The sequence below is a fragment of the Lynx rufus genome, unplaced genomic scaffold (assembly GCF_022079265.1).
Source record: "Lynx rufus isolate CCGP_SWC_20201006 ecotype Redwood Valley unplaced genomic scaffold, mLynRuf1.p SCAF_14, whole genome shotgun sequence".
NCBI classification, from domain to species: Eukaryota; Metazoa; Chordata; class Mammalia; order Carnivora; family Felidae; genus Lynx; species Lynx rufus.
In genome coordinates this window covers 25,405,872-25,430,888 of record NW_025814828.1, presented here as the reverse complement: position 1 = coordinate 25,430,888, position 25,017 = coordinate 25,405,872, and the positions used below count along the sequence as shown (strand labels likewise).

The following is a 25,017-nucleotide window of genomic DNA, read 5'->3' as shown; positions in this document are numbered from 1 at the left end:
TATTCAAAGTGCTTAAATCTACACTAAAAATAGAACAAAAAATGTACTCCCGATGCAGCTAAATTAACACCTATGGATGCCTAAAATATGACTGTGGTCTGATTACTTCCTCTATACACTTCCATCGTGCACTTAAGAAAAATTAAAAAACAAAGAAATCAACCAGGCCATTGCCATGTTTGCAGTTTTCTGAGCACTGGGGGAGTGTGGAATCCAGGCCAGTGAGGTTCACTGGCACCAGTCCCTGACAGGTGTCCATAGTACAAAGGAAACAATGGCCTTCTTGGATTCTGAAAATAACCCAATGTGCAAAGCTGACAAAGTATATGTGTCCTTGCAGCTTCCGTTCTGCTTTGTGAAAAAGTGACACAGGTCCAAGGGGAGCATGGGAATGAAGAACAGATTGGAGAGAAGGACCCTGGGTGACTTGTCAGGGAAATAAACATTTTAAAGCAAATAAAAAGCACTGCACATCCCAAGGCTCCTTTACCTTGTCACACGAATACTGAGACCTTTGCCTTGTTGCAGAATTCTTAGGCTCATCTCATACATTTGCAATTCGATCTTACCCTCCCAAATGAACTCTTTCGAAGTTTACACTTTTTCTTTTCCTTTTTTTTTTTTTTTTTGTGGCCAACTCACACCTTTAGTATTGCGACCCACACTGTAGAATTGTTTTCTCGTTATATGGTGGTAGGAATAAACCGAACATACGATAGTCACTACACGAGCCCACAGACGATGACTGGAATGGAGGTTTCTACAAGGAGTCACTAAAGTAACGTAGTTCTATATTCGTGTTTTCGGCACATCGATTTTTTTTTTTTTTTGTTAACTAAAAGCTACGTAGGTAATATTTCCCTTTAACAATTCCACCCTCTGCAAGTTCCTTGATGATTGATTTTGCATTATCTTCACCATGAATATTGTATTAGCTGCTTATGCCATTGGTTTCAAACATAAAGCTAAACGGTAAGGGATGAATTTCTTGGGAGCATCAGCTTTCTGTTTCTGAAAGATAGAATTACACAGTTAAAATAAAACTAATTATTTATACAGTAAAATTATTTTAAACACTTTCTCATCTAATTTAAAAACTATTTTGCGTAAATAATGTTTATTTTGAAAATATCGATTTCTGTTGGTACTCATATGCTTGACCTCCTGAGTTCTTCTATAAACACTTCGATAGTAATAAGCGTTGCTTATGTTCACAAACTGAAACCGAACACTTGATTCTGAATGTAGCATTAAAAATTAAATACAGTGAATTAACATTTAAATACAAGGGGACCCCATAATAAGTTTCACAGATCTGTTCTGACTCTTTAGAAAATAACATTTTGTATCATACAAGGTGACAAAACATATTTGATGACACATCCTGTCCTTCCCTTTGGTTTGGAAGCCTTCAATGTAAATTTCATTTCGACTGGTGTTGATTCACCCTTTTGAGTTAACTTGCCTGGCATTTGCACATAATCTCATTTGCAGAAAAATTATAGAGGGAAAAGAGGAAGTAGAATATTAAACAAAAACAGCCACAAACACATTCATGCCTTTCCAGGAAGTGATCAAATATAGGGCTTGATTTTTTTTTTGTTTTTTTTTTTGTTTTTTTGTGTGTTTTTTTGTTTTTTGTTTCTTTTGTTTTGTTGTGTGTGTGTTTTATATATATATATATATTTATATAAGGGTACATCAACTCATTTAAAAACAGAAACAACACTCTCTCCCCCATTTTCATGCCCTTGATCTTCTCTTCTGAGCGCTCTGTGGTGGTCACTGTCAAGTGACTAGCACACTTCTGGGTCTGGAGTGTATTCTGACGAGCAGTGAATTAAACGTTAAGACAGTTAGACCCACCCCCACCCCTCCTCAGAGTTTACACATCATGCCGCCATTAGAAGGGTAGAGGTGGGGAATGAGGTGGGACAAGGAAGAGATTCAGGGCTCTGATCGGCGGGGCCCTCCTGTGAACGAGTGTTCTTCTTATCTTTTTTTTTTTTTTTTTTTTTCCCCAAATGGCAAGGCCCGCATTCGTTGCACGGCTCTCCGGAGGCCCACACGGCCCTGCTGATCCCAGGCAGAACCCAAGAGAGGATCCGGTGCTCCTTGTCCCATCGGATAGATTTGTCCAAGCACCCCAAGGAAATGTTAAAAGCAAAAGAAAAGCAAGGAAAGAAAATAAAACCCATTCTAAAACTAAACTAATGAAGCAAAAAAGGGTTTTCTATCTATACATAAGTCTCTTCTTTAAAAAAATGTAAATTTACAAATTCCAATGACATATAAAACAAAGTCAAAAAATGTAATGATAAGAGACATGGTAAAACAGGAAGACACTGATGCTACAAAGAAATTGCCAAAAACATATGTACAAGACCCTGTTTTTCCTCGTGTTCTAGAGATTGTAATGCATGTTTTTAACAGCAGCAGTCGAGGATTTAGTTCCAGGCACTGGACTGCAGACTCCACTCAAGCTCCCAGGGACGGGGTGTCCCTTGCTTTTCTGTCACCAAATCACACTGGATATACTGGTCTCCCTTGGCAACAGCGGCAGGATGGCACTGTTTGTGTGGGCCTCATCTGGATTCTGCTCCCTGCTCGATTTTGTCTGTGGCCGCTGCCCGTTGATGAGTGTCATAGGGATGTTACAATAGGTATGCTGATTTCCTATGGAGGTAAGAGGCAGGGTGCCGGTAGGAGGTACGTCATACTCGTAGCTTCGGTAGTAGTGTTTCTGACGCATTTGTGAATGGTACGTGTTGTGAAAGGTGGAACGGAGATCTGGATGGGCAGTGGCTAGAGCTGTGGAGGTGGCCGCGGCCATGGAAATGGCCGAGACAGTCTGCAGCTCCCCAAAAGGCCCCTGCTCGCTAACATCTAAAGCCTGCTCGTGTGTAATGGGTTCTATCCTCTTAAAAGGCATCTCGTATTGTAAACGTTTCCAGAACTTAGAGTTCAACTTGTTGCATTTTGGTCCGTGCCATTTAATAACCGTCAGGAGCTTGATGGTGTGCTTGAGGGCTTCCACCTCCTGGTAGTTCATAATCCCTCGTAGTTCACTGCATTCGATGAGTATCACTTTGATTTCTCCAGTTACCAGCATGTTTCGAAGTCTGGTCTCCAGCTCAAAGATGCTCCAGCCCCTTCTGACTACGTAGTTTGGGGTCATGACAATAATCAGCCTCTTGCTTTGATCTACACACCTCGCCACGTCTTCAATGTAGGCTATAAAAGAGAGAAGAGTTTATCGGAATGAGTGCATCAAACACCTGGCCCCGAAGGCCCCAGTAGCTTCTCTCTCACACATTAAATGAGAATTGTTGCTCGGTGGGTAATACCTTGAGAAGATGACAATGGCCAATGACCACGCTGAATAGAGTGCGGGCTTTGCTTTTCTCAATGTTGGAAATATTTTTCCCAGTTACAAATCTCCCACTTGTGTCTTTAAATGTCAAGGCTCATAAAATGAGATGCTTTACAGAACAATGAAAGTGGCTCCTCAGGGGTGTCAAAAATTAAGTTTCATATGAATACATAATGACATTTCTTTCTTGAGACACTGATAGACACAGTTTTTGATGTAGAGAACCAAAAGTTAAAATTCTGCCTAAAAAATGATGATACACAGACAGACCAAGAATATGCACACTCTCAACTGAAAACATTAACTTACTTCCAGTTGGGATTAAATCTCTGTCTGGTATAAACAACTTATATCCGTAATGCTTTTCAAGCATGTCAGGTAGGATTTCAAGAGCAAAGCGTTCTTCTTCTCCAGTCTCTTGATTCCACTGGTCAGGATCCACTTTGGTGTATGATAAATAGGCATCATAATCTTTATTGTCTGTCAAAAACATTACAGAGTAAAGTTGAAGGCACTACATTCCACAGAAAACAACAGGACATGAAAACATTCAAGTCTTTTCAAAAACATCTCTAAATGTTCTGCTTCGGGGAGACCAGAGACGGAAGTCTATTCATTTCCAATAAGAAGTCAATAACGCCAAATATTCTGGAACTAATTTGGAGGTTACAAACGCACATTTTTATTTTTGTTGTTGTTGTTGTGAGGACAGTAGTAAAAACAAAATCAACAACAAGAGCAATGAAATGTTAACTTCGAACATTTTTGATGCATGGATGATGGAGCATCTTGACTGCTTATAAAAGGCACATAACTGAGTACTATGCTCTTACTCTAAATAATTGTACATTCAACTAATCCTGCCTTTGGTCATTTTACTCTGTTGAAAAAAAGAAAACTGCACCTGGCTTGACCATAGAGGAATGGTATTTTGATGGTGGGTACTGTACTGATTTTCTGTTGGGGAGAAAATAAAAGCTTGGAATTATTAATTTTCTACTGGGAGCCAGTTCTTGGACTTGGGGAATGAGAATGTTATTATACTGAATTATTTTAGAAAGCCATATTGTTTTGTTGATCTCTGTTTATCTCACACGTAAAATATTGCCAGATGTTTTTTATTATTTGACCATAAGAATAAAAAATAATTACAATATAGGTGAATGAAACTTAGTTCTCAGATCTGTTTCTTTCCTCATTCTTTCCCCTTTTTTACATGGAAACTCGTTAAATATTTGATGACTACTATCATGCATTATCTTTATCTTAATTGTTTAACAGTAAACATCCCAAATTTCATATTGGTTGTTTCTAATTAAAATAAGTCATTTCTCTTCTGGACAGTCTTTCATTCATCAGTTGCCTTTTCAGAACGTGATTATCCGGATTCATAATTCACCTCAATTCTAAATACTCTCAGTATGTTGAGCTTACCAAATACCAATATCCTTAGCTCTCTTTTGTACTTCCCTGATGATTGTCAGCGTATTACTCAGTTATCAGATCACGTTGAATCGAAACATTCCTAAATTTCAGAACAAAATGAGCTTTGCATTTGGCACAGAACATTTAAAACGTTGGGGCTATAAAACATCAAAGATAGATGGACGTCCTTGACCGTTGCTCTGGGTGGCTTTGAGACACTCCTTTTGACTTTGGTGACACTATAGCTCACTTTCAGAGATTCATATGGGTGTGTTCATTTCAGTAGTCTGACAGTCCTGAGCCAGCTAGAAGTCATTCTATAAGTAAAACTTGTTAGGGCAAACTCAGAAAACTGTTTACTGTATCTGAAGTTAAAACAGGTATGTAAGAAACTAACAACTCCACTATGGGATACCTGAATGAAAATCTTTAGATATAGAAGACTTTTTAAAAAAAATAAAGCAGGTTTCAGGTTGGAAAAAAGTCTAGAAAATAGCAATCATCCAAACATGCCATATTTTGATACTTGGTATTTTCTTTATTCTTCAACCAGGAAATAGCTCTACATACTATAAATAAAATTCCATTTTCACCAAAAATAATCATTATATTTGCTATAGCATGTCGATGTAAACAGTTTAGTTGAATAAGAAATCATAGAAAATAGCACATAGTAAAGCTAGTATGTAATACCAGTTAATATTTAACTAAAATGTCCATGCATTAGATATTCACAAGCCATATCTATGAGACATAATATTAATCGGTAGCTTCCAATCTAGTAGGCGATGTAGACAGCTCAATGGTTTATTTCTAGGGGACAAACATGTTGCTAAGAGTAGTAAAGGGGTCATGGCCCAAAGGGAGTGTTCCTTAAACCAGACTGTGGATGGTAGAATGATTTCATGCATATACTATTTTTTTCTTAGAAGTTGTTCTCTTCCAGTTTGCTACAAGGCACTATAACATGTTGAAGTTTGCCCAATTCTGGGGAGCCTAATGACTAGGTCCTCATTCCTAGCCCTTTACCTTCTTTAAGCTTAAAAATACTTGAAAATCAGGGGCACCTGGGGAGCTCGATATGATAACTGACCAACTCTTGATTTTGGCTCAGGTCACGATCTCATGGCGGTCAGATCAAGCTCTGGCTTGGGCTCAGCACTGCCCGCGGAGCCTGCCTAAGATTGTCTCCCTCTCCTTCTGCCCCTCCCTTGCTTGCTTGAGTGCGGCACATGTTCTCTCTCTCAAACTGAGGGTTGCTGGAGGCGTGTTGGGTGAGGGGATGGGCTAAATGGATGATGGGCATTAAGGAGGGCACTTGTTGGGACGAGCACTGGGTGTCATATGTAAGTGATGCGTCACTAAATTCTACCCTTTTAAAAAAATTTTTTTAAGTTTATTTATTTTGAGGGAGAGAGGGTGCAAGCAGCGTACTGGCAGAGAGATATGGGAGAGAGAGAGTCCCAGGCAGGCTCCACACTGCGAGCGCAGAGCCTGATGTGGAGCTCGAACCCATGAACTGTGAGCTCATGACCTGAGCTGAAACCAAGAGGCAGACACTTAACCCACTGAGCCACTCAGGTGCCCCTGAATCACTAAATTCTACTCTCGAAATCATTATCACACTATATGTCAACTAACTGGGATTTATTTTTTTTAACATTTTTTTTTATTTTTTGAAGGGCGCCTGGGTGGCTCAGTTAGTTGAGTGTCCGACTTCAGCTCAGGTCATGATCTCACAGTCAGTGAGTTTGAGTACCCCGCCTGTGCTGACAGCTCAGAGCCTGGAGCCTGCTTTGGATTCTGTCACCCTCTCTCTCTGGCCCTTCCCGGCTCACACTCTGTTCTCTCTGTCTCTCAAAAATGAATAAATGTTAGAATTTTTTTTTAAAAAAATATACTTTTTATTTTTTTAATGTTTATTTTTAATGTTCATTTATTTTTGAGAGAGAGAGAGAGAGAGAGAGAGTAGAGTGGGGGAGGGGTGGAGAGAGGGGGAGACAAAGAATTTGAGGCAGGCTCCAGGCTTTGAGCTGTCATCACAGAGCCCGATGCGGAGCTTTAACTCACAAACCGCGAGATCATGACCTGAGCCGAAGTTGGACGCTTAACCGACTGAGCCACCCAGGTGCCCCAACTAACTTGGATTTAAATAAACTTAAAAAGTAAAAAAAAAAAAAAAAAGGACAAAAAATTGAAAATCCTATCAATATGAACACCAATAAGAACAGAGCGCTCAGAAGAGATGAAAACAACTGGTCCAATGATACTGGTAAGTTCCAGCTTGATATCACTGTTGCTTACACGATACTGTTTCTCTGCCTCTTCCACGGACGTTGCTCTTACACCTCATAAATGCTGTTGTTCCTCAAGATGTTTTCTGTGACCTGCTTCATTTGTCTCTCAGCCTACTTTCCCTTAAAAATCTCCTTTCCTGGAGCTGCTGGGTGGCTCAGTCAGTTAAGCATCTGAGTTTGGCTCAGGTCATGATCTCATGGTTCGTGAGTTCAAGCCCGGAGTGGGGCTCTGTGCTGACAGCTCAGAGGGGATTCTGTATCTCCCTCTCCCTCTGCCTCTCTCCCCTGCTCACGCTCTGTCTTTCTCTCAAAAATAAATAAATATGAAAGAAAATGTTAAATCTCTTTTCCTCCTTTGACATCAATAATCACATCTATAGATAATTCCCTAATTTAGATGTACAGACCTGTTTTCCTTCTCAAGAACTAGCTACTATACCCCACTTTCACCTGTAACCTGGACCCCTTAATCTGGATGCTGACGACATAACATGCTTCTGATCTCATGCTCTGTTCTTCACCTTTTATTTCACTGTAAGGTTAATCACATTACCATCTTACTTCTTTATTCTCCAAATGTCAGATGTATGTTCCGCTTATCCTTTTTAATTACTGATAATATCATAGGCATTCTTTGGTAAAAGTCCTTTGGATTCTGTTTCCAACCCAGGTTGGGTCCTACTCATTTCTTAGCTGTCATAATTCTATCTTAGTAGGTCTTCCTTCTGTTTCTTTCTCCTTCTGGCCCATTCCACGTAGAGTTGTAAAATTTATCTTTCCAAATATCACCACTGATTATGTTTACAGTATCTTGGAAAATATTTATGGCTTCTCATTGCCAAAAAACAGCAGCTAGATCTGTAGTGAATTTCTTTTGAATTTGAGTCTGACATCTTTGACTTGGAGGTGATCTCTTTTCTCACGTATGATATTATTGTGCTCACATCTTTTCTTTTTTCTTTGACTACAATATCCTTGACTGACACAGGTCACTAGGGCTTAGCAGATGCTCAAACTGAGCGTGTTAATTAAATAAACGAATAATCTTTCATTTGGGTATCACAAGACTTCTATCTTAATAGCCAGTGTGGGGATTTTCTCAAGACCTGGACTATTTCCTAGGAGAGGTGGCTTTGGAGATATACACCCCATGCTGCCTGGACTCCTCAAGGAATTACTAGAAGCTGTGGGGTCAGCATTTAGCAAGGTTCCTTTGGAATAGTCTTAAACTGTAGTTGCGCACTGTGACTCCACAGAAGACTTTAGAGTCCTTGTAAACTCCTCTGAAAAAGTGGTTTTCAGACTTGAGTATGAATGACTACAATTTGGAGGGCTTGGTAAATATGGATTGCTGGGCCCTACCTTCAGAGTGTTCCATTCAATATTTCTAGAATAAGTCCTGAGAATTTGCATTTATAGCAAGCTCTCAGGTGCTGCTGCTGCTGGTCCAGGGACCACACTTTGAGGAACTCTGCTCTAGGACAGGATATAGACATCCAGAGGGCTCAAAGGTATCAAAGAACTGCAGTCAGCTGACGGTAACTGACCAGAGAACAACAAAAACTAAACGTTGCAGCATTGGGTCCATCGTAAATGGGGCTAATACTTGCAGGGGATGTACTCTAAACAAAAAAGCTGAAGATCCACACTTCCATCAAAAAGAAAATAGATTCTTGCCTAGAATAATATATATATTAACCATATTAAGCCTAAATAAACCTCAGGAATTGGTACTAAAGCCTTAGTCACTTTTCTATCTTTTTATGTCATCTGGACAAATTTATAGTAGTTAAACTAATATCTCTCAGGTCAAAAGAAGTTGCTCACATGCAGATAATCTTGGCAGGAAACGTGGCCCAAAAGCCCCTTCCGAATATCTGCATCTCCAAAGCCACGGCACACTTGATTGACATCTAATTCCTCTCTTTCCCCAGAGTCGACGCCAGAGCAGTAATGGGCTAAGCATTTATTTACTACCAGAAGCAAACTCCTGATTTGAAAGTTACCAGACTGCAAACATCGTGCCAGATACCATACTAAATTCAGCAGTGTGTTCTGACTCAAAATCATTTCTATTGTAAGGTTTCTTCTGTTTTCCCAATTACCAGACAAATATGAATCTTGGGTAACATGTCTTCGATTTTGTTTAATATCTGTAAGCACATAAACTGGCTAATCTTTATGTGTCTGAGCTTTATGTGATTGGAGAAACTTCGAAAAACTGACATTTTTATAACCATAGGAAGAACAAAATTATGCTATGGTTTTTAAAGAAAAGGTCTGTGATATTTTCAATTCAACATAAGTTTATAAATAGCTTAAAAATGGTTAATCATAAGAGGGTACTGCAAGAGTATATTTCTTATTCTAAACTTTATTCTTTAAATTTTATTTTCTGTAATTGAAACCTGCGACTGGAATTCTGTTCACTGCAGAGATGGAAAACAGCTGGTGTACGTACTCTTTGCAATAGTTTGCACAAATTCAAATAGAGTCATTGATTTACTCTTCCCATGACTTTGAAGCGATTCTGACTGCAATATTCAACAAAAAAAATGAACAATAGGGGGCGCCTGGGTGGCGCAGTCGGTTAAGCGTCCGACTTCAGCCAGGTCACGATCTCGCGGTCCGTGAGTTCGAGCCCCGCGTCAGGCTCTGGGCTGATGGCTCGGAGCCTGGAGCCTGTTTCTGATTCTGTGTCTCCCTCTCTCTCTGCCCCTCCCCTGTTCATGCTCTGTCTCTCTCTGTCCCAAAAATAAATAAAAAAACGTTGAAAAAAAATTAAAAAAAAAAAATGAACAATAGGAATGACATCAGCAAAACGGACAAAGAAAACATCCATGCATGAATCCCCTCAGCCATGGTCCAGAGCAAGTCCTGCTCACCCAGGGACCTGGTGGGAGTCACATCTGTCCACACCGTGGTAAAAGGCCCACTGACTAAAGACTCAACTATGCACCCTGAAATAATTATCCAAGCACCGCCCTGCTGAGCAGGATCCTAGAGGCAGGTCCATACGCCCAGGTGCCAAAGAAGATCCTAGCCCACCCGAGCCCCTGGTAACAAGCCTGCCAAACATGGACCCTGCTGCAGACCCAGCAAGAGCCTCAAAACTGGCTCCAACTTAGCATGGCTGCAACTCTGGAGGTAATCCCACTGGCTTGGGGAACAGATCGGAGAAGGATTTCACCTGCTGAAATCATTCTGTAAAGACTACAACAGGTATTTGTTCCTTCAAATGCACAGACATCAATGCAAGGGTACATAGATCATGAAGAATCAGGAACTAATGAAGTTCCATTAACCAACCCCAAAGAAATGGAGATCTACAATCTGTTTGACAGGGAGTTCAAAATAATCATCTTAAAGAAACTGAACTGTCGAAACCTTTCAGGACAGGAGGGAATGGGGTAAAAAATTCAGAGCGATGAAAGTTAAAAACGTCAACCAAGAATACAAGAATACTATATCAGAAAGTAGTTCTTCAAAATTAAGGAGAGAGAAAGTCATTCCCAGACAAACAAAAGCTAAGGGAGTTCATCACCACTAGACCAGCCTTACAAGAAATGCCAAAAGAAGTTTTTTGAGTTGAAATAAAAGGACATTAAGTAAGAACGTGAAAACCTAAAAATATAAAGCTCAGTGGTAAAAGCAAATATATAGTCAAATCCAGAACACCCTAATACTGTAATGGCGGTGTAAATCACATACATTGACTAATCTTTTTTATTTGTTACATTTATTTATTTTTGAGAGGCAGAGAGAGACAGAGCACAAGTCGGGGAGGGACAGAGAGAGAAGGAGACAAAGAATCTGAGGCAGGCTCCAGGCTTTGAGCTGTCATCACAGAGCCCGACGCGGGGCTTGAACCCACGAACCATGGCATCATGACCTGAGTCAAAGTCAGATGCTTCACTGACTGAGCCACCCAGGTACCCCATATATTGACTAATCTTAATGTGTCTGAGCTTTACAAGACTGGAGAAGCTTTGAAACACTGATAAAAAAAAATCACTTATATCTCTAGTATAAAAGTTCATGAAAAGAATATTAAAAATAACTATAATTATTTGTTCTAGTTCAGTGAAAAATACTATTTTTTTATGTTTATTTTACTGTTGAGAGAGACAGAGACAGAGAGACAGAAAGAGAATAAGTGGGGGAGAGGCAGAGAGAGAAGGGGACAGAGTTTCTGAAGCAGGCTCTGTGCTGACAGCAACAAGCCTGATGTGGGGCTCAAACTCACAAACCATGAGCTGAGCTGAAGTCGAACTCTCAACTAAGCCACCAAAGTGCCCCTACTGGAATTTTGATAGGGATTGCATTAATTCTGTAGATTGCTTTGGGCAGTATGGACATTTTAGCAATATTTTCTCTTCTAATCCATGAGCATGGAATGTGTTTCCATTTGTTTGTTGTCTTCAACTTCTTTCACCAGTGTTTCATAGTTTTCCGAGTATAGTCTTTCACCTGCTTAGTTAAGTTTATTCCTAGGTAAGTTTATTCTTTTTGGTACAGCTGTAAATGGGACTGCTTTCTTAATTTCTCTTTCTGTTGCTTCATTACTGGTGAATAGAAATGCAGTAGGACAAATAATCTAAAATTTGAATGGAACAACAAAAGAACCTTGAATAGCCAAAAGAAACTTGAACAAAAAAACAACAAAACAAAGGTAGAGGTATCACACTTCCAGATTTCAAGTTATACTGTAAAGCTGTAGTGACCAAAACTGTATGGTACTGGCACAAAACTAGACATATAGATCAATGGAACAGGATAGAATGCCCCCAAACAAACCCATGACTATATGGTCAATTAATCTTCAACAAAAGAGGCAAGAATATGCAGCGGGAAAGACAGCCTCTTCAACAAATGGTGCTGGGAAAACTGGACAGCGAAATGTAAAACAATGAAACTGGACGACTTTCGTACACCATACACAAAAATAAACTCGAAATGGATGGAAGACCTAAATGTGAGAGCTGAAAGCATAAAAATCCTAGAAGAGAGCATAGGCAGTAATTTCTCTGACATCAGCTGTCGCAACATTTTTCTAGATATATCTCCTAAGGCAAGGGAAATAAAAGCAAAAATAAATTATTGGGACTACATCAAAATAAAAACTTATGCGCAGTAACAGAAACAATCAACAAACCTAAATGGCACCCTACAAAATGGGAAAAGATATTTGCAAATGGTATGTCTGATAAAGGGTTAGTATCCAAAATGTATAAAGAGCTTACACATCTCAATGCCCCCCAAAACAAATAATCCAATTAAAACATGGGCAGAAGACATGAACAGACATTACTCCAAAGAAGACATCCAGAAGACTAAAAGACACATGACCAGATGCTTGATATCACTCATCATCAGGGAAATGCAAATCAAAACTATCATGAGATATCATCTCACACCTGTCAGAATGGTTAAAATCAAAAACACAAGAAAAAACAAGTGTTGGTGAGGATGGGGAGAAAGGGGAACGCTCTTGCACTGTTGGTGGGAATGCAAACTGGTGTAGCCACCATGTAAACAGTATGGAGTTTCCTCAAAAATTTAAAAACAGGACTGGTCTATGACACAGCAATTACACAACTGGGTATTTACCCAAAGAATACGAAAACACGAATTTGAAAGGATATACACACCCATATGTTTATTGCAGCAGTATTTACAATAGCCAATTATGGAAGCAGCCCAAGTCTCCACTGATAGATGAATGGACAAAGATGTGGTGTGTATATATACATATATATATATATTTACATATATATATACACATATATATACACATATGTATATGTATATATGTGTATATATATGTGTATATATATGTGTATGTATATATATATATATAATGGAGTATTATATATATGGACAAAGATGTGGTGTGTATATATATATTTATGTGTATATATATATGTGTATATATATATGTGTATATATATGTATATATATGTATATATATATATGCATGTATATATATATATATAATGGAGTATTATTCAGTCATAAAAAAAGAATGAAATGTCACGTGCAACAACATGGGTGGAACTACAGAGTATTATGCTATGCAAAATAAGTCAGTCAGAGAAAGATAAATACCATATGATTCACTCATATGTGGAAATTAAGAAACAAAACAAATGGACAAAGGGAAAAGAAAAGAGACAGACAACCAAGAAACAGGCTCTTAAGTATAGAGAACAAATTGATGGTTACCAGAGGGGAGGTGGATGGGTGATGGATGAAATAGGCAAAGGGGATTAAGAGTACACATATATAGATATATTTAATTTTTATTTATTTTTGGGGGGGGCAGAGAGGGAGAGAGAGAGAGGGAGACACAGAATCCAAAGCAGGCTCCAGGCTCTGAGTTGTCAGCACAGAGCCCAACGTGGGGCTCAAACTCAGGAACCGCAAGATCATGACCTGAGCCAAAGTTGGACCACTTAACTAACTGAGCCACCCAGGCGTCCTGAGAATACACATATATTTTTAAAAAAAATTTTTTTTATGTTTATTTAGTATTGAGGGAGAGAGAGACAGAACCCGAATGGGGGAAGGGGCAGAGAGAGAGGGAGACACAGAATCTGAAGCAGGCTCCAGGCTCTGAGCTGTCAGCACAGAGCCCGACTGCGGGGCTGGAACCCACGAACCGCGAGGTTGTGACCTGAGCTGAAGTCCGACGCTTAACCGACTGACCAACTTAGGTTCCCCAGCATAGATTTTAAAAAGACCTTCTTTGTGTTCCTATGATTTCAGGTTGCGCAGCCAAGCCCCTCCCCCTTCTGGACCTAAAGGTGTCACCTGTGTGGGTGGTGCTGGACGGGGGACCCTGCCTCCTGCAGGTGCTCAGCAGGAAATCAACCAGAGGCCTGCAAGCAGCCTGGACTTTCGCAGCCAGGAGGGAGGGAAGGGCCCTCATAGGACACGGAGGGCCCGGGTCAGCAGGGATGCCCCGCTCCTCCAGCAGTGAGATCATGACCTCAGCTGAAGTCGGATGCTCAACCAACTGAGCCACCCAGGCGCCCCGAGACTACACATATCTTGATGAGCACTGAGCAATACGTGGAACTATGGAATCAGTATACTGTACACCTGACACTAATATAACACTGTATGTTAGCTACACTGGAATTAAAATAAAATTAAAAATAACAACTATAGCTACAATAATGTATGAATGGATACACAATATAAAAAGATGTAAACTATGACAACAATGGCATAAATAGGAAAGCAAAAGTATAGACTTTTTTAAAAAGTTTATTTATTTATTTTGAGAGACAGAGAGAGAGAGAGAGAGAAAGAGAGTGAGCGAGTGGGGGAGGGGTAGAGAGACGGGAAGAGAGAGAATCCCAAGCAGGCTCAGTGCTGTCAGAGCAGAGTCCAATGCAAGGCTTGAACTCATGACTGTGAGATCATGACTTGAGCCAAAACCGAGTCTGATGCTTGTTTAACTGACTGAGCTACCCAAGTGGCCCAACTGTAAACTTTTTGTATGCAATTGAAGGTAAGTTGTCATCAATCTAAAATAGTCTGTTAGCAGCACCTGGGTGGCTCAGTTGGTTAAGTGTCTGAATTTGGCTCAGGTCATGATCTTGCAGTTCATGAGTTCAAGCCCTGTGTCGGGCTCTGTGCTGACAATTTGGAGCCTGGAGCCTGCTTCAGATTCTACGTCTCCCTCTTTCTCTTCCCCTTCCCTGCTCATGTTCTGTCTCTCTTTCTCAAATAAATAAATAAATAAATAAACATTAAAAATTAATTAATTAATTAATTAAACAGTCTGTTATATCTATTAGATGTTTCATGTAAACTCATGGTATCCACAAAGAAGAAACCTACAGTAGCTACACAGAAGTTAAAGAGAAAGGAATTAAAGCATATGAGTTAAAAAAAAATCACAACAGAAGGCAGCAAGAGAGGAAGAAGAAAAAGGAACAACAACAAAAAACAAACACAAAATAACTAACAAAGTGGCAATAGTAAATCCTTACCTATCAATAATCAATGTAAATGAAAATGGACTAAACTCTCCAATCAAACAACAAAGAGTGGCTGAAGAGATAAAAAAAATAAGATCCAACAATATGCTGCTTCCAAGACTCACTTTATCTTTAAAGGCACACATAAGCTGAAAGTGGAGGAATAGAAAGAGATATTCCTGGAAATAGTAACTAAATATAGGAGTGGCTATATTTATACCAGGTAAAATAGATTTACAATGAAAATAGTCACAAGGGATAAAGGTCACTCTACTATATTGTGATAAAGGGGTCAGTTCTTCAAGAGGATGTAACAACTGTAAATGTATATGTACCCAATATTGGAGTACCTAGATATTTCATGCAAATATTAATTGAACTGAACAGCAATACAATAATATTAGCAGATTTCAATAGCTCACTTTCAATATTGGATAGATCATTGAGATAAAAATTAATAAGGAAACGGTAGATTTGAAGAACACTATAGACCAAATGGAGCTAACAGATATATAAAGAACATCCAGCCAAGAGTAGCGAAACACGCATTCTTCTCAAGCATGAATCGATATTCTTGAGGATAGATCATATGTTGGGCCACAAAATCATATCAGGTATCTTTTCTGACCACAATGATATGTGACTAGAAATTAATAACAGGAGAATATGGAAGATTCACAAATATGTGGATATTACATATCACACTCTCAAATAAGTGATGGGTTAAAGAAGAAAGCAAAAGGGAAATCAGAAAATATCTTGAGACAAACAAAAATGGAAACACAACATAACAAAATTATGAGATGAATCAAAGCAGTTGTAAGAGGAAAATTTACAGTGATAAATGCCTGCATCTGGGAGAAAAGAATGATCTCAAATATACACTCTAACTTCATACCACAAGGAATTAGAAAAAAAGAGAACAATCTGAGCCCAAAGTTAGTACAAGACAGAAATAATAAAGATAGAGCAGAAATAAATAAAATACAGAATAAAGAGACAATAGAAAAAAATCAATGAAATGAAAAGTTGGGTTTCTGAAAAGACAAACAATATTGACAATCCTAAGCTAGAGTAATCAAGAAAAAAAAGAGAAACTAAATAAATACAATTATAAATGAGAGAGGAGACATAATAATTGGGACCAAAGAAATACAAAGGATGATTGGACAACCAAGAAGAAATAGATAAATTCCTAGAACCATACAACCTCCCAAGACTGAACTTTGAAGAAATGGAAAATCTGAACAGACCAATAACTAAGGAGATTGGAGGAATAATAAAAAACCTGTCAACAAAGACAAGCTTAAGACCAAATGGTTTCACTGGTGAATTCTACCAGATACTTAAGGAAGAATTAATGCCAATCCTTCTCAAATTCTTCCAAAGTATTGAAGAGGAGGGAAAATTCCTAAATTCATTTTATAAGGCAATATTACCTTGATACCAAAGCCAGATAAGAATACTACAAGAAAACTACAAGCTAATATTTCTGATGAATATAGATATAAACATTCTCAACAAAATACTAGCAAATCAAATTAGGCAGCATGTCAAAAGGATAATACAACATGGTCAAATGGGATTTATTCCTGGGATACAAGGATAGATCAATATATGCAGATAAATAAACATGATATTCCACATTAATAGGATGATGGATACAAAATTAATGATCCTATCAATAGATTCAGAAAAAGGTTGACAAAAAAATTTATAATTTCATTGTAAAAGCTTTCAGCTAATTGAGTATAGAAGGACCATATCTCAACACAATAAAGACCATATATGACAAACACACAGCTAAGATCATATTCAATGGAGAGAAGGTGAAGGCTTTCTCTCTAAACTCAAGAACAAGGTAAGGGTGTTCACTCTCACCACTCTTATTCAATATAGTACTGGAAGTCCTAGCCAGAGTAATTAAGCAAAGAAATAAAAGGCACCTAAATAGGAAAGAAAGAAGTAAAATTTTCTCTTTGCAAATGTTATGACTTTACATATAATAAGACCTAAAGACTCCACCAAAAATCTGTTAGATCTACTAAACAAACACAGCAAAATTTTAGGATACAAAGTCAACATATAAAAATCTGTTATATTTTTATATTATAACAACAAGTTATCTGGAAAAAAAAGAAAGAAAATAATCCCATTTACAGTAGCATCAAAAATAATAAAATAGTGAGGAATAGATTCAACCAAACGGTAAAGATCTATACATTGAAAACTATATGGGGAGCCTAGGTGGCTCAGTCGGTTGAGCATCCGTCTTTGGCTCAGGTCATGATGTCATGGTTTGTGAGATGGAGCCCCACGTCTGGCTCTGTGCTGACAGCTCAGAGTCTGGAGCCTGCTTTGGATTCTGTGTCTCTCTCTCTTTCTGCCCCTCCCCCACTCACATTCTCCCTCTCTCTCTCTCAAAAATAAAAATAAACATCAAAAAATTAAAAAAAAACTATGACATTAATGAAAGAAACTGAAGACAGAAATGAAAAGACATCCCATGTTCATGGATCAGAATAATTAATATTGTTTACATGTCTATACTATCCAAAGCCATCTATAGATTCAATATAATCCCTATCAAAATTCCAACGACATTTTTCAGAGATAGAGGAGAAACCATTTAAAAATTCACATGGAATTTATTTTTTTTTTAATTTTTTTTTTTTTTAAATTTTTTTTTCAACGTTTATTTATTTTTTTGGGACAGAGAGAGACAGAGCATGAACGGGGGAGGGGCAGAGAGAGAGGGAGACACAGAATCGGAAACAGGCTCCAGGCTCCGAGCCATCAGCCCAGAGCCCGACGCGGGGCTCGAACTCACGGACCGCGAGATCGTGACCTGGCTGAAGTCGGACGCTTAACCGACTGCGCCACCCAGGTGCCCCAATTCACATGGAATTTAAAAAGGCCCCGAATATCCAAAGTAATGATGAGAGAGAAGAGCCCAGCAGGAGTCATCATACTTTCTGATTACAAACTATACTGCAAATTTATAGTAAGAAAAACAGTATGGTACTAGTATGAAAACAGACACATAGACCATTAGAACAAAATAAGGGTCCAGAAATAGACCCATGCATATTACAGAAAACTAGTATTTGACAAGGGGGTCAAGAATACTCATTGGAGAGGGGCACCTGGGTGGCTCAGTCGGTTGAGCGTCCAACTTCGGCTCAGGTCATGATCTCACAGTCCATGAGTTTGAGCCCCACGTCAGGCTCTGTGCTGACAGCTCAGAGCCTGGAGCCTGCTTTGGATTCTGTGTCTCCCTCTCTCTCTGCCCCTCCCCTGCTCATGCTCTGTCTCTCTCGTCTCAAAAATAAATAAAAACATTTTAAAAATGTAAAAGAATACTCATTGGAGAAAAGATAATCTTTTTAATAACCGATAGTAGGAAAATTGGATATCCACATCAGAAAGAATAAGTTGGACCCCTGTCTTATACCATCCACAAATTGTAACATGAAATGGATTTAAGACTTTAATGTGAGAACTGAAATCATAACACTCCTAAAATAAAATATAGAAAACGTCTTTGACACTGGCCTTGGCAATGATTTTTTGGATATGATACAAGAAGCACAAGCAACAAAAGTAAAAACAAACAAAAAACTACCTCAAACATAAAAGCTTTGGCACAGCAAGCAAAACAATCAAGAAAATGAAGAAGCAACTTATGGAATGGGATAAAACATCTGCAAACCATATATCAGATAAGGGGAGGGTTAGTATTCAAAATATATAAGGAATTCATACAACTTAATGTCAAAAATATTAATAATCAAATTAAAAATGGGCAGAAGATCCAAATAGATATTTTTCCAAAGACTTACAAATGGCCAATAGGTACATGAAAAGGTGCTCAACATCACTACTCATCACAGAAATGCAAATCAAAACCACAATGAAATCTCACTTTGCACCTGTAGGGATGGCTATCATCAAAAAGACAAGAGATAACAAATGCTGGCAAGGATGTAGAAGAAAAGGAACCCTTGTACACTGCTGGTGAGGGTATAATTGGAAAACAGGAGGAGGTTTCCTCAAAAAATTAGAAATAGGACTACCATATGATCCAACAATTACATTTCTGGGTATATGTATGAAGGAAATAAAATCACTATCTCAAAAAGATATTTGTATGCTAATGTTCATTGAAGCATTATTCACAATAGCTAAGACATGAAAACAACATGAGGGCTCCTCAATGTATGAATGGATAAAGAAAATGTGGTCAATATATACAATGGAATACTACTCAGCCGTAAAAATGAAGGAAATCTTGCCATTTGCAACAACTTAGACTTTGAAGGCATGGTGCTAACTGAAATGAGTCAAAGAAAGACAAATACTGTATGGTCTCACTTATATGTGGAATGAAAACAGCTGAAATCACAAACAGAACAGAATGGTGGTTGCCAAGGGTTGGGGGCCAGGAGGAAGGGGGTGATGTTGGTCAAGGGGTATATATTTCCAGCTATAAGTAATTCTGGGGATACAATATACAGAATGGTGAATATGGTTAACAATACTATATTTTATATACTCGAAAGTTGCCGAGAGATTAGGCCTTAAATGTCACTACAAAAAACAGCAGTTATATGAAGTGATAGGTGAGTTAACTAACCTTACTGTAGTAATCATTTCACAAAGTATACATCTCTCTCTCTCTCTCTCTCTCTATATATATATATATATATATACACACACACACACACACACACACACAATATATATATCACATTGTATACCTTAAACTTATATAATTTCTTTTTTTAACGTTAATCCTGCCACTGATATATTGTCATATTTGCCTCGGGGAAAACTTTCTTGTAAGGTCTTTTGGAATACACACACACACTCAGACACACATGACAGCCAGTTGAAACGTCTTCGAGTTTACAGGATGGCTTACATGTTTGTTTGTTAATAAATGAATATGCAACAGAATTTATCTAAAGTTTCTTTCATTATGGAATGGAATCAAGTCAGTGGGAGAGTAGTTGCCCTTCTACCCCTAACCATTGTAGATACCTCATTTCTCTGAAAAGATCTTAGAATTATGCATTACTGCATAGTCTTGGGTCAGTTCTCAACAGTTTTGTTTTTCCAAAGACCAGCATCTCATTCCAGCTGAAACTATGCATGGTCAGACTCCACAGAGGGGGTGACCCTACAAATATAATCTGGGTCACCCTGTGCTCGTACAGTTGTTTTCTGAGCTAAAAAGCCTACACTTGCTCTCGCAGGCACCATACAGGTACGTTTGTTTGTTTTTTCTTTTGGTTTGGTTCGCAAAGAATCACAGTAAATTTGTACTTAAAAAGAGAAGTCTGGCTGAGTGTGGAGGATAAAATGGAAGGGTAGAGAATTAAGACCAAGAAGCTAGTGTAGGAGGCTTGGACAAGGAGCTACAATTAAGAGTAAGGAATCAGTCTATTTTCAAGAGGTACAATGGTACAATTAACTGATGATGAAACAAGAGAACGGGGAGAAGGACATTTAGAGGCTATTAGTGCATAAGTGCAATTGAAGATAGGGCTGTAAAGACGATCCATAAAAGTGGGTATTGTATAATGAGAAGTGCTAAGAGCTGAATCCAGAGGAAACAATAAAATGTAAAGTTACGTAGAGGGGGAAAAGAGTAAGGTGAACAAATCGAGAGAAAATCATCTCAAATCTTTTATTTATTTTTCAGAGAGACAGAGAGACAGAGCGTGAGTTGGGGAGGGGCAGAGAGAGAGGGAGACACAGAATCCAAAGCTGGCTCCAGGCTCCGAGCTGTCAGCACAAAGCCTAACCCGGGGCTAGATCTCACGAACCGTGAGATCATGACCTGAGCCAAAGTTGGACGCTCAACCGACTGAGCCACCCAGGTGCCCCACATCAATATATTCTATCCTGGAAAAATAGAATCATTCTGATACAGAAATGATAGAGTCAAGTAACACCTATTGTAATGACCTGAAAGGAACTGCATGGATGTGTTCCTGACACCAAATACTTCCTTTCCCAGTCTGACACAGTGGCTGAAATAATTCGAATTTGGAGTTATTTGGACCTGGGCTTAAATTCTGTCTTTCTGGGGGTGCCTGGCTGGCTCATTCAGTAGAGCATGAGACTCTTGATCTCTTGGTTTTGAGTTCGAGCCCCACACTGGGTGTAGAGATTACTTAAAAATAAAATCTTAAAAAAAATTCAGGAGCACCTGGGTGGCTCAGTTGGTTAAGCGTCTGCCTCTTGATTTTGGCACAGGTAATCTCATGGTTCACGTGATGGAGCCCCACGTGAGGCTCTGCACTGACAGCATGGAGCCTGCTTGGAATTCTCTCCCCTTCCCTCTCTGTCCCTCCACCCCAAAATAAATAAACATTTTTAAAAATTAAAAAATCAAAATTAAAAATTCTGTCTTTCTAATTGTGTGATTTTCTGAGTACCAACAAAGCAGCCAACACAGCACTTGCTATTTAATAAATATTCATCAAATGGTCAACAAATTTATCATTATCGTATCACCAGAGTAAGCCATCTAAACTTGCCCTCTTCTTCTTCATACTCCCTGCTTTTCCTTACATCCAAGAGTATTTTATGTATTCCCCTTTTAAGGGAGGTAATGTGGGGTCCAAGGATAAAGAAGGCATCACTAAACTTTAGACTTTTGAAATACATTTTTTTAAGCCAAGTCAAGAATACGAAAAGCCTGGGGTCTCTTCTTAACAGTTATCTTTTCTTCGGAAGAAGAAAGGACTGTAGGAGAGCTATGAAGAATGGGAACTTGATGATGTTAGAGAAATTTTCCACCAAGGGAAGAGTGTGTGTAGAAAGATCTAAGGGAGGGTGCCTGAGTGGCTCATTCGGTTAAGCGTCCAAGTCTTGATTTCGGCTCAGGTCATGATCCTGTTGTTTGTGGGATCGAGCCCCATGTGGGACTCTGTGCTGCCAGTGCAGAGCCTGCTTGAGATACTCTCTCTCTCTCTCTGCCTCTCCCTTACTCGTGCTCTCGGTCTTTCTCAAAATAAATAAACAAACATTAAAAAAAGAAAGATCTAAGGGGATGTGACTAAGGTTTCGAGGCATCTAAACTATCCAGAATCTTTGACCATTCAGAACATGACAAATAGAAACTGCATTGGAAATTTACAGCTTGGGGGAAATCCTTCATCTCATTCAGAACAGAAACTAAACATATTTAAAACAGGGTTAATGATTAAGTAAAACGTTCAGATCATCTGCTTTTTCAAATATCTACTATGCTGACTGTACAAACAACATCAGATCTTTAGGTTATACTGAACATACTAAATTTTTAGTTTTTTAATGTTTATTCATTAAAAAAATTTTTTTTTGATGTTTATTTATTTTGGAGAGAGACAAAGACAGAATGCCAGTGGGTTGAGGCAGAGAGAAGGAGGCACAGAATCTGAAGCAGGCTCCAGGCTCCAAGCTGTCAGCACAGAGCCCCACGCGGGGCTCGAATTCACTAGCTGTGAGATCATGACCTGAGCCAAAGTCGGACGCTCAACCGACTGAGCCACCCAGGTGCCCCATAATGTTTACTCATTTGTTGAGAGAAAGAGAGAGAAGGAGTGCACACAAGCAGGGGAGGGGCACAGAGAAGGAGAGACAGAATCCCAAGCAGGCTGTGCACCAACGTAGCGGAGTCCAATGCATGGCTCGAACTCACGAACCGTGAGATCATGACCTGAGTCAAGATCAAGTGTTGGACACTTAACCCACTGCACCACCCAGGCACCCAGAACATACTACATTTTTAAAAGGCAAAAAATATTAGGGACTCACTGTTCAAGAAAAGAAAGCCTTTGGGTATCGACCTATTTTCAAATCCCATCTTGGCCACTTATAGCAATACTTGTGTTATCTTCATCAGTATGTTATTTAACCCCTGGGAACCTTAGTTGCCTTTTCAGCAACATGGAGATTACAATACTGACCTCAGAGGTTTTTGAGTCTTAGCAAGAACGACTTAAGAATGCCTAGCACTTTGCTTGATACTCATTCAACAACAGCTCTGACACTGACAATTTTCTCATATCCCTTTGAAGTAGTAGCCAAAAGATTTAATAACTTGCATACGAAGGCGAGAAAGGCAGAAACCAAGAGGCAAATCAACAGTTACGAATTTAAAAAACCCAGTCGTGCTGCGGCACAGACTTCACCCCATGGGGAGGGAAGAAGGTAAAATAGAGACTGAACAAACTTCCTCTTCCCAAGTCTGACAATCCACAATTCTACCTGTGGATTTATTCTAGAGGATTCTGGAAAGGTCCCTTCATTTTCCTTTGTGCCACTCGGGGCAAAAGTGTCAGTGAAAAAAAGTCGATAAATATGAGCAAGAAACCGTGGCCATCTGCACTGTGTATGGCAGTTTGCATATGCTTCCTCTACTGCAAATTTACCTCATGTGTGAATCATTTTCAAGTGACGAAAATGAAAAAAATCTTCAGTCCTCTAATGGGTGGTTTATGGACCTCCATGTGAAGGACCCCAAATTCCTCTTAGAGGGCACACGGAATTCACGACTGACCAGAAGGGGTAAATAATAATTACGATTTCTATGTAAACAACATTTACTTGTCCAATTTGAGTAAAACTGGTAGAAAACAATGTGCTTGCGCACATTATTATCTGTTGGTCCACACTTGGAAGAAAAATCAGTCTGTCTAAATATAGCTACATAAACAGGACTGGAAAGACTGCTATGCATTCTAAACTATTCAACACAGTTTATTACAACTGGTCAGTCTAAATAAGGAACAAATTGAGATTCCGTTCAAACCACTGGGCTAGGGAACACAATTAAAAGAGGCACTCCTTGCCTGTAGAAAAGCAAAGCTGGCCTTTCAGTGCTGATTACAAGGTGAGAGAAGATGAACACGGATAGCGTGGCAATCAGCGTCTGTAATTTGCAAGTGCTATTTGGAATAGGATTCTAAAAAGGGTAGGTGTTGCTTTACCATTTGCAGAGGAAATTGCCTATTGGCTCCAAAGCATCACACGTAGAGTTCCACGTGAAAGATGAATTTACAAACTGAACAGTGAAAGATGAGAAGAACTGCTGCCAGGGGCTTTGCGGTAACTTTTCTTGCCTCTCAATAAAACAAAGGCAGGAAACAAAGAAGCACATCCGGAGAGAACATCAAAAGAGGGAACTCATCTTACCTCCATCCAGCTCCTCGGCCCCAAAATGATTCCTGTAGAAGAGCATGATTTCTATCTTGTAACACTTGTAGATGGTCACCAGACAAACAAGCAGCAAAAGGATAGCACCAAGCCCTCCAGCAAGTTCAACTGTGTACATCAACTCTGGGGACAACAACAACAACAAATCACCAAAGGGAATTATACCATGTTCACATTCCAAGTCACAAATTCAACTTGATTTCACAGTTCTGTGGATGAGACCAGATGTAGGTGATGGATTAACACAACCCCTTCCCCTTCTGCATGAAAATGGGACCTTGCTAGGTCTGTTTCCTTGGTAACCAGATAAGGTGGTCTGTGGTAACTGTGTTGCTAAGCGACATCGTTTGTGGTAAAAATGGGAGACGGCATTGGACGGAAACAAATTAGAAATACTGGTTTGGAAACGATAATCTTGGGCTTGCCTGAGTACAGTAACACATATAAGCATATCCCTTGGGGGAATCCCACAAATTATGCTTGTGGGGTTGATCAAAGAAATATCGGTTCCTGTGGATATGAAGCGCTTAAGTCAGGACGGCTTCCGAACTCACCCAATGTGAATCTTGACCTTTCTCACCTGTGCTATCACCTAGGGGTTGGGGCTGAGGGGACGTAAGGGTTCCAACAACGCAGTTCCTGAAGGGCAGTGTGGACTGTGACATAGAGGGCTGGGTGGACCACCTGAGGAATACTGCCTGCTGCCTCCTGAAGAGTCGTG

At 39.2% G+C, this 25,017-nt stretch overlaps 1 protein-coding gene across 1 annotated transcript in view; it reads right to left on the bottom strand.

Moving 5' to 3' along the window:
- Window positions 1-2,515: 2,515 nt before the first annotated feature.
- Window positions 2,516-25,017, bottom strand: part of IL1RAPL1 (interleukin 1 receptor accessory protein like 1) — a 666,390-nt gene continuing 643,888 nt past the window's right edge. Inside the window, exons 10-12 of the mRNA XM_047075771.1 lie at window positions 24,276-24,419; window positions 3,683-3,853; window positions 2,516-3,234 (exon numbers count right to left, since the gene is read on the bottom strand). Of these exons, the coding sequence (XP_046931727.1) occupies window positions 2,516-3,234; window positions 3,683-3,853; window positions 24,276-24,419 (1,034 nt within the window). The remainder of the gene's footprint in view (window positions 3,235-3,682; window positions 3,854-24,275; window positions 24,420-25,017) is intronic.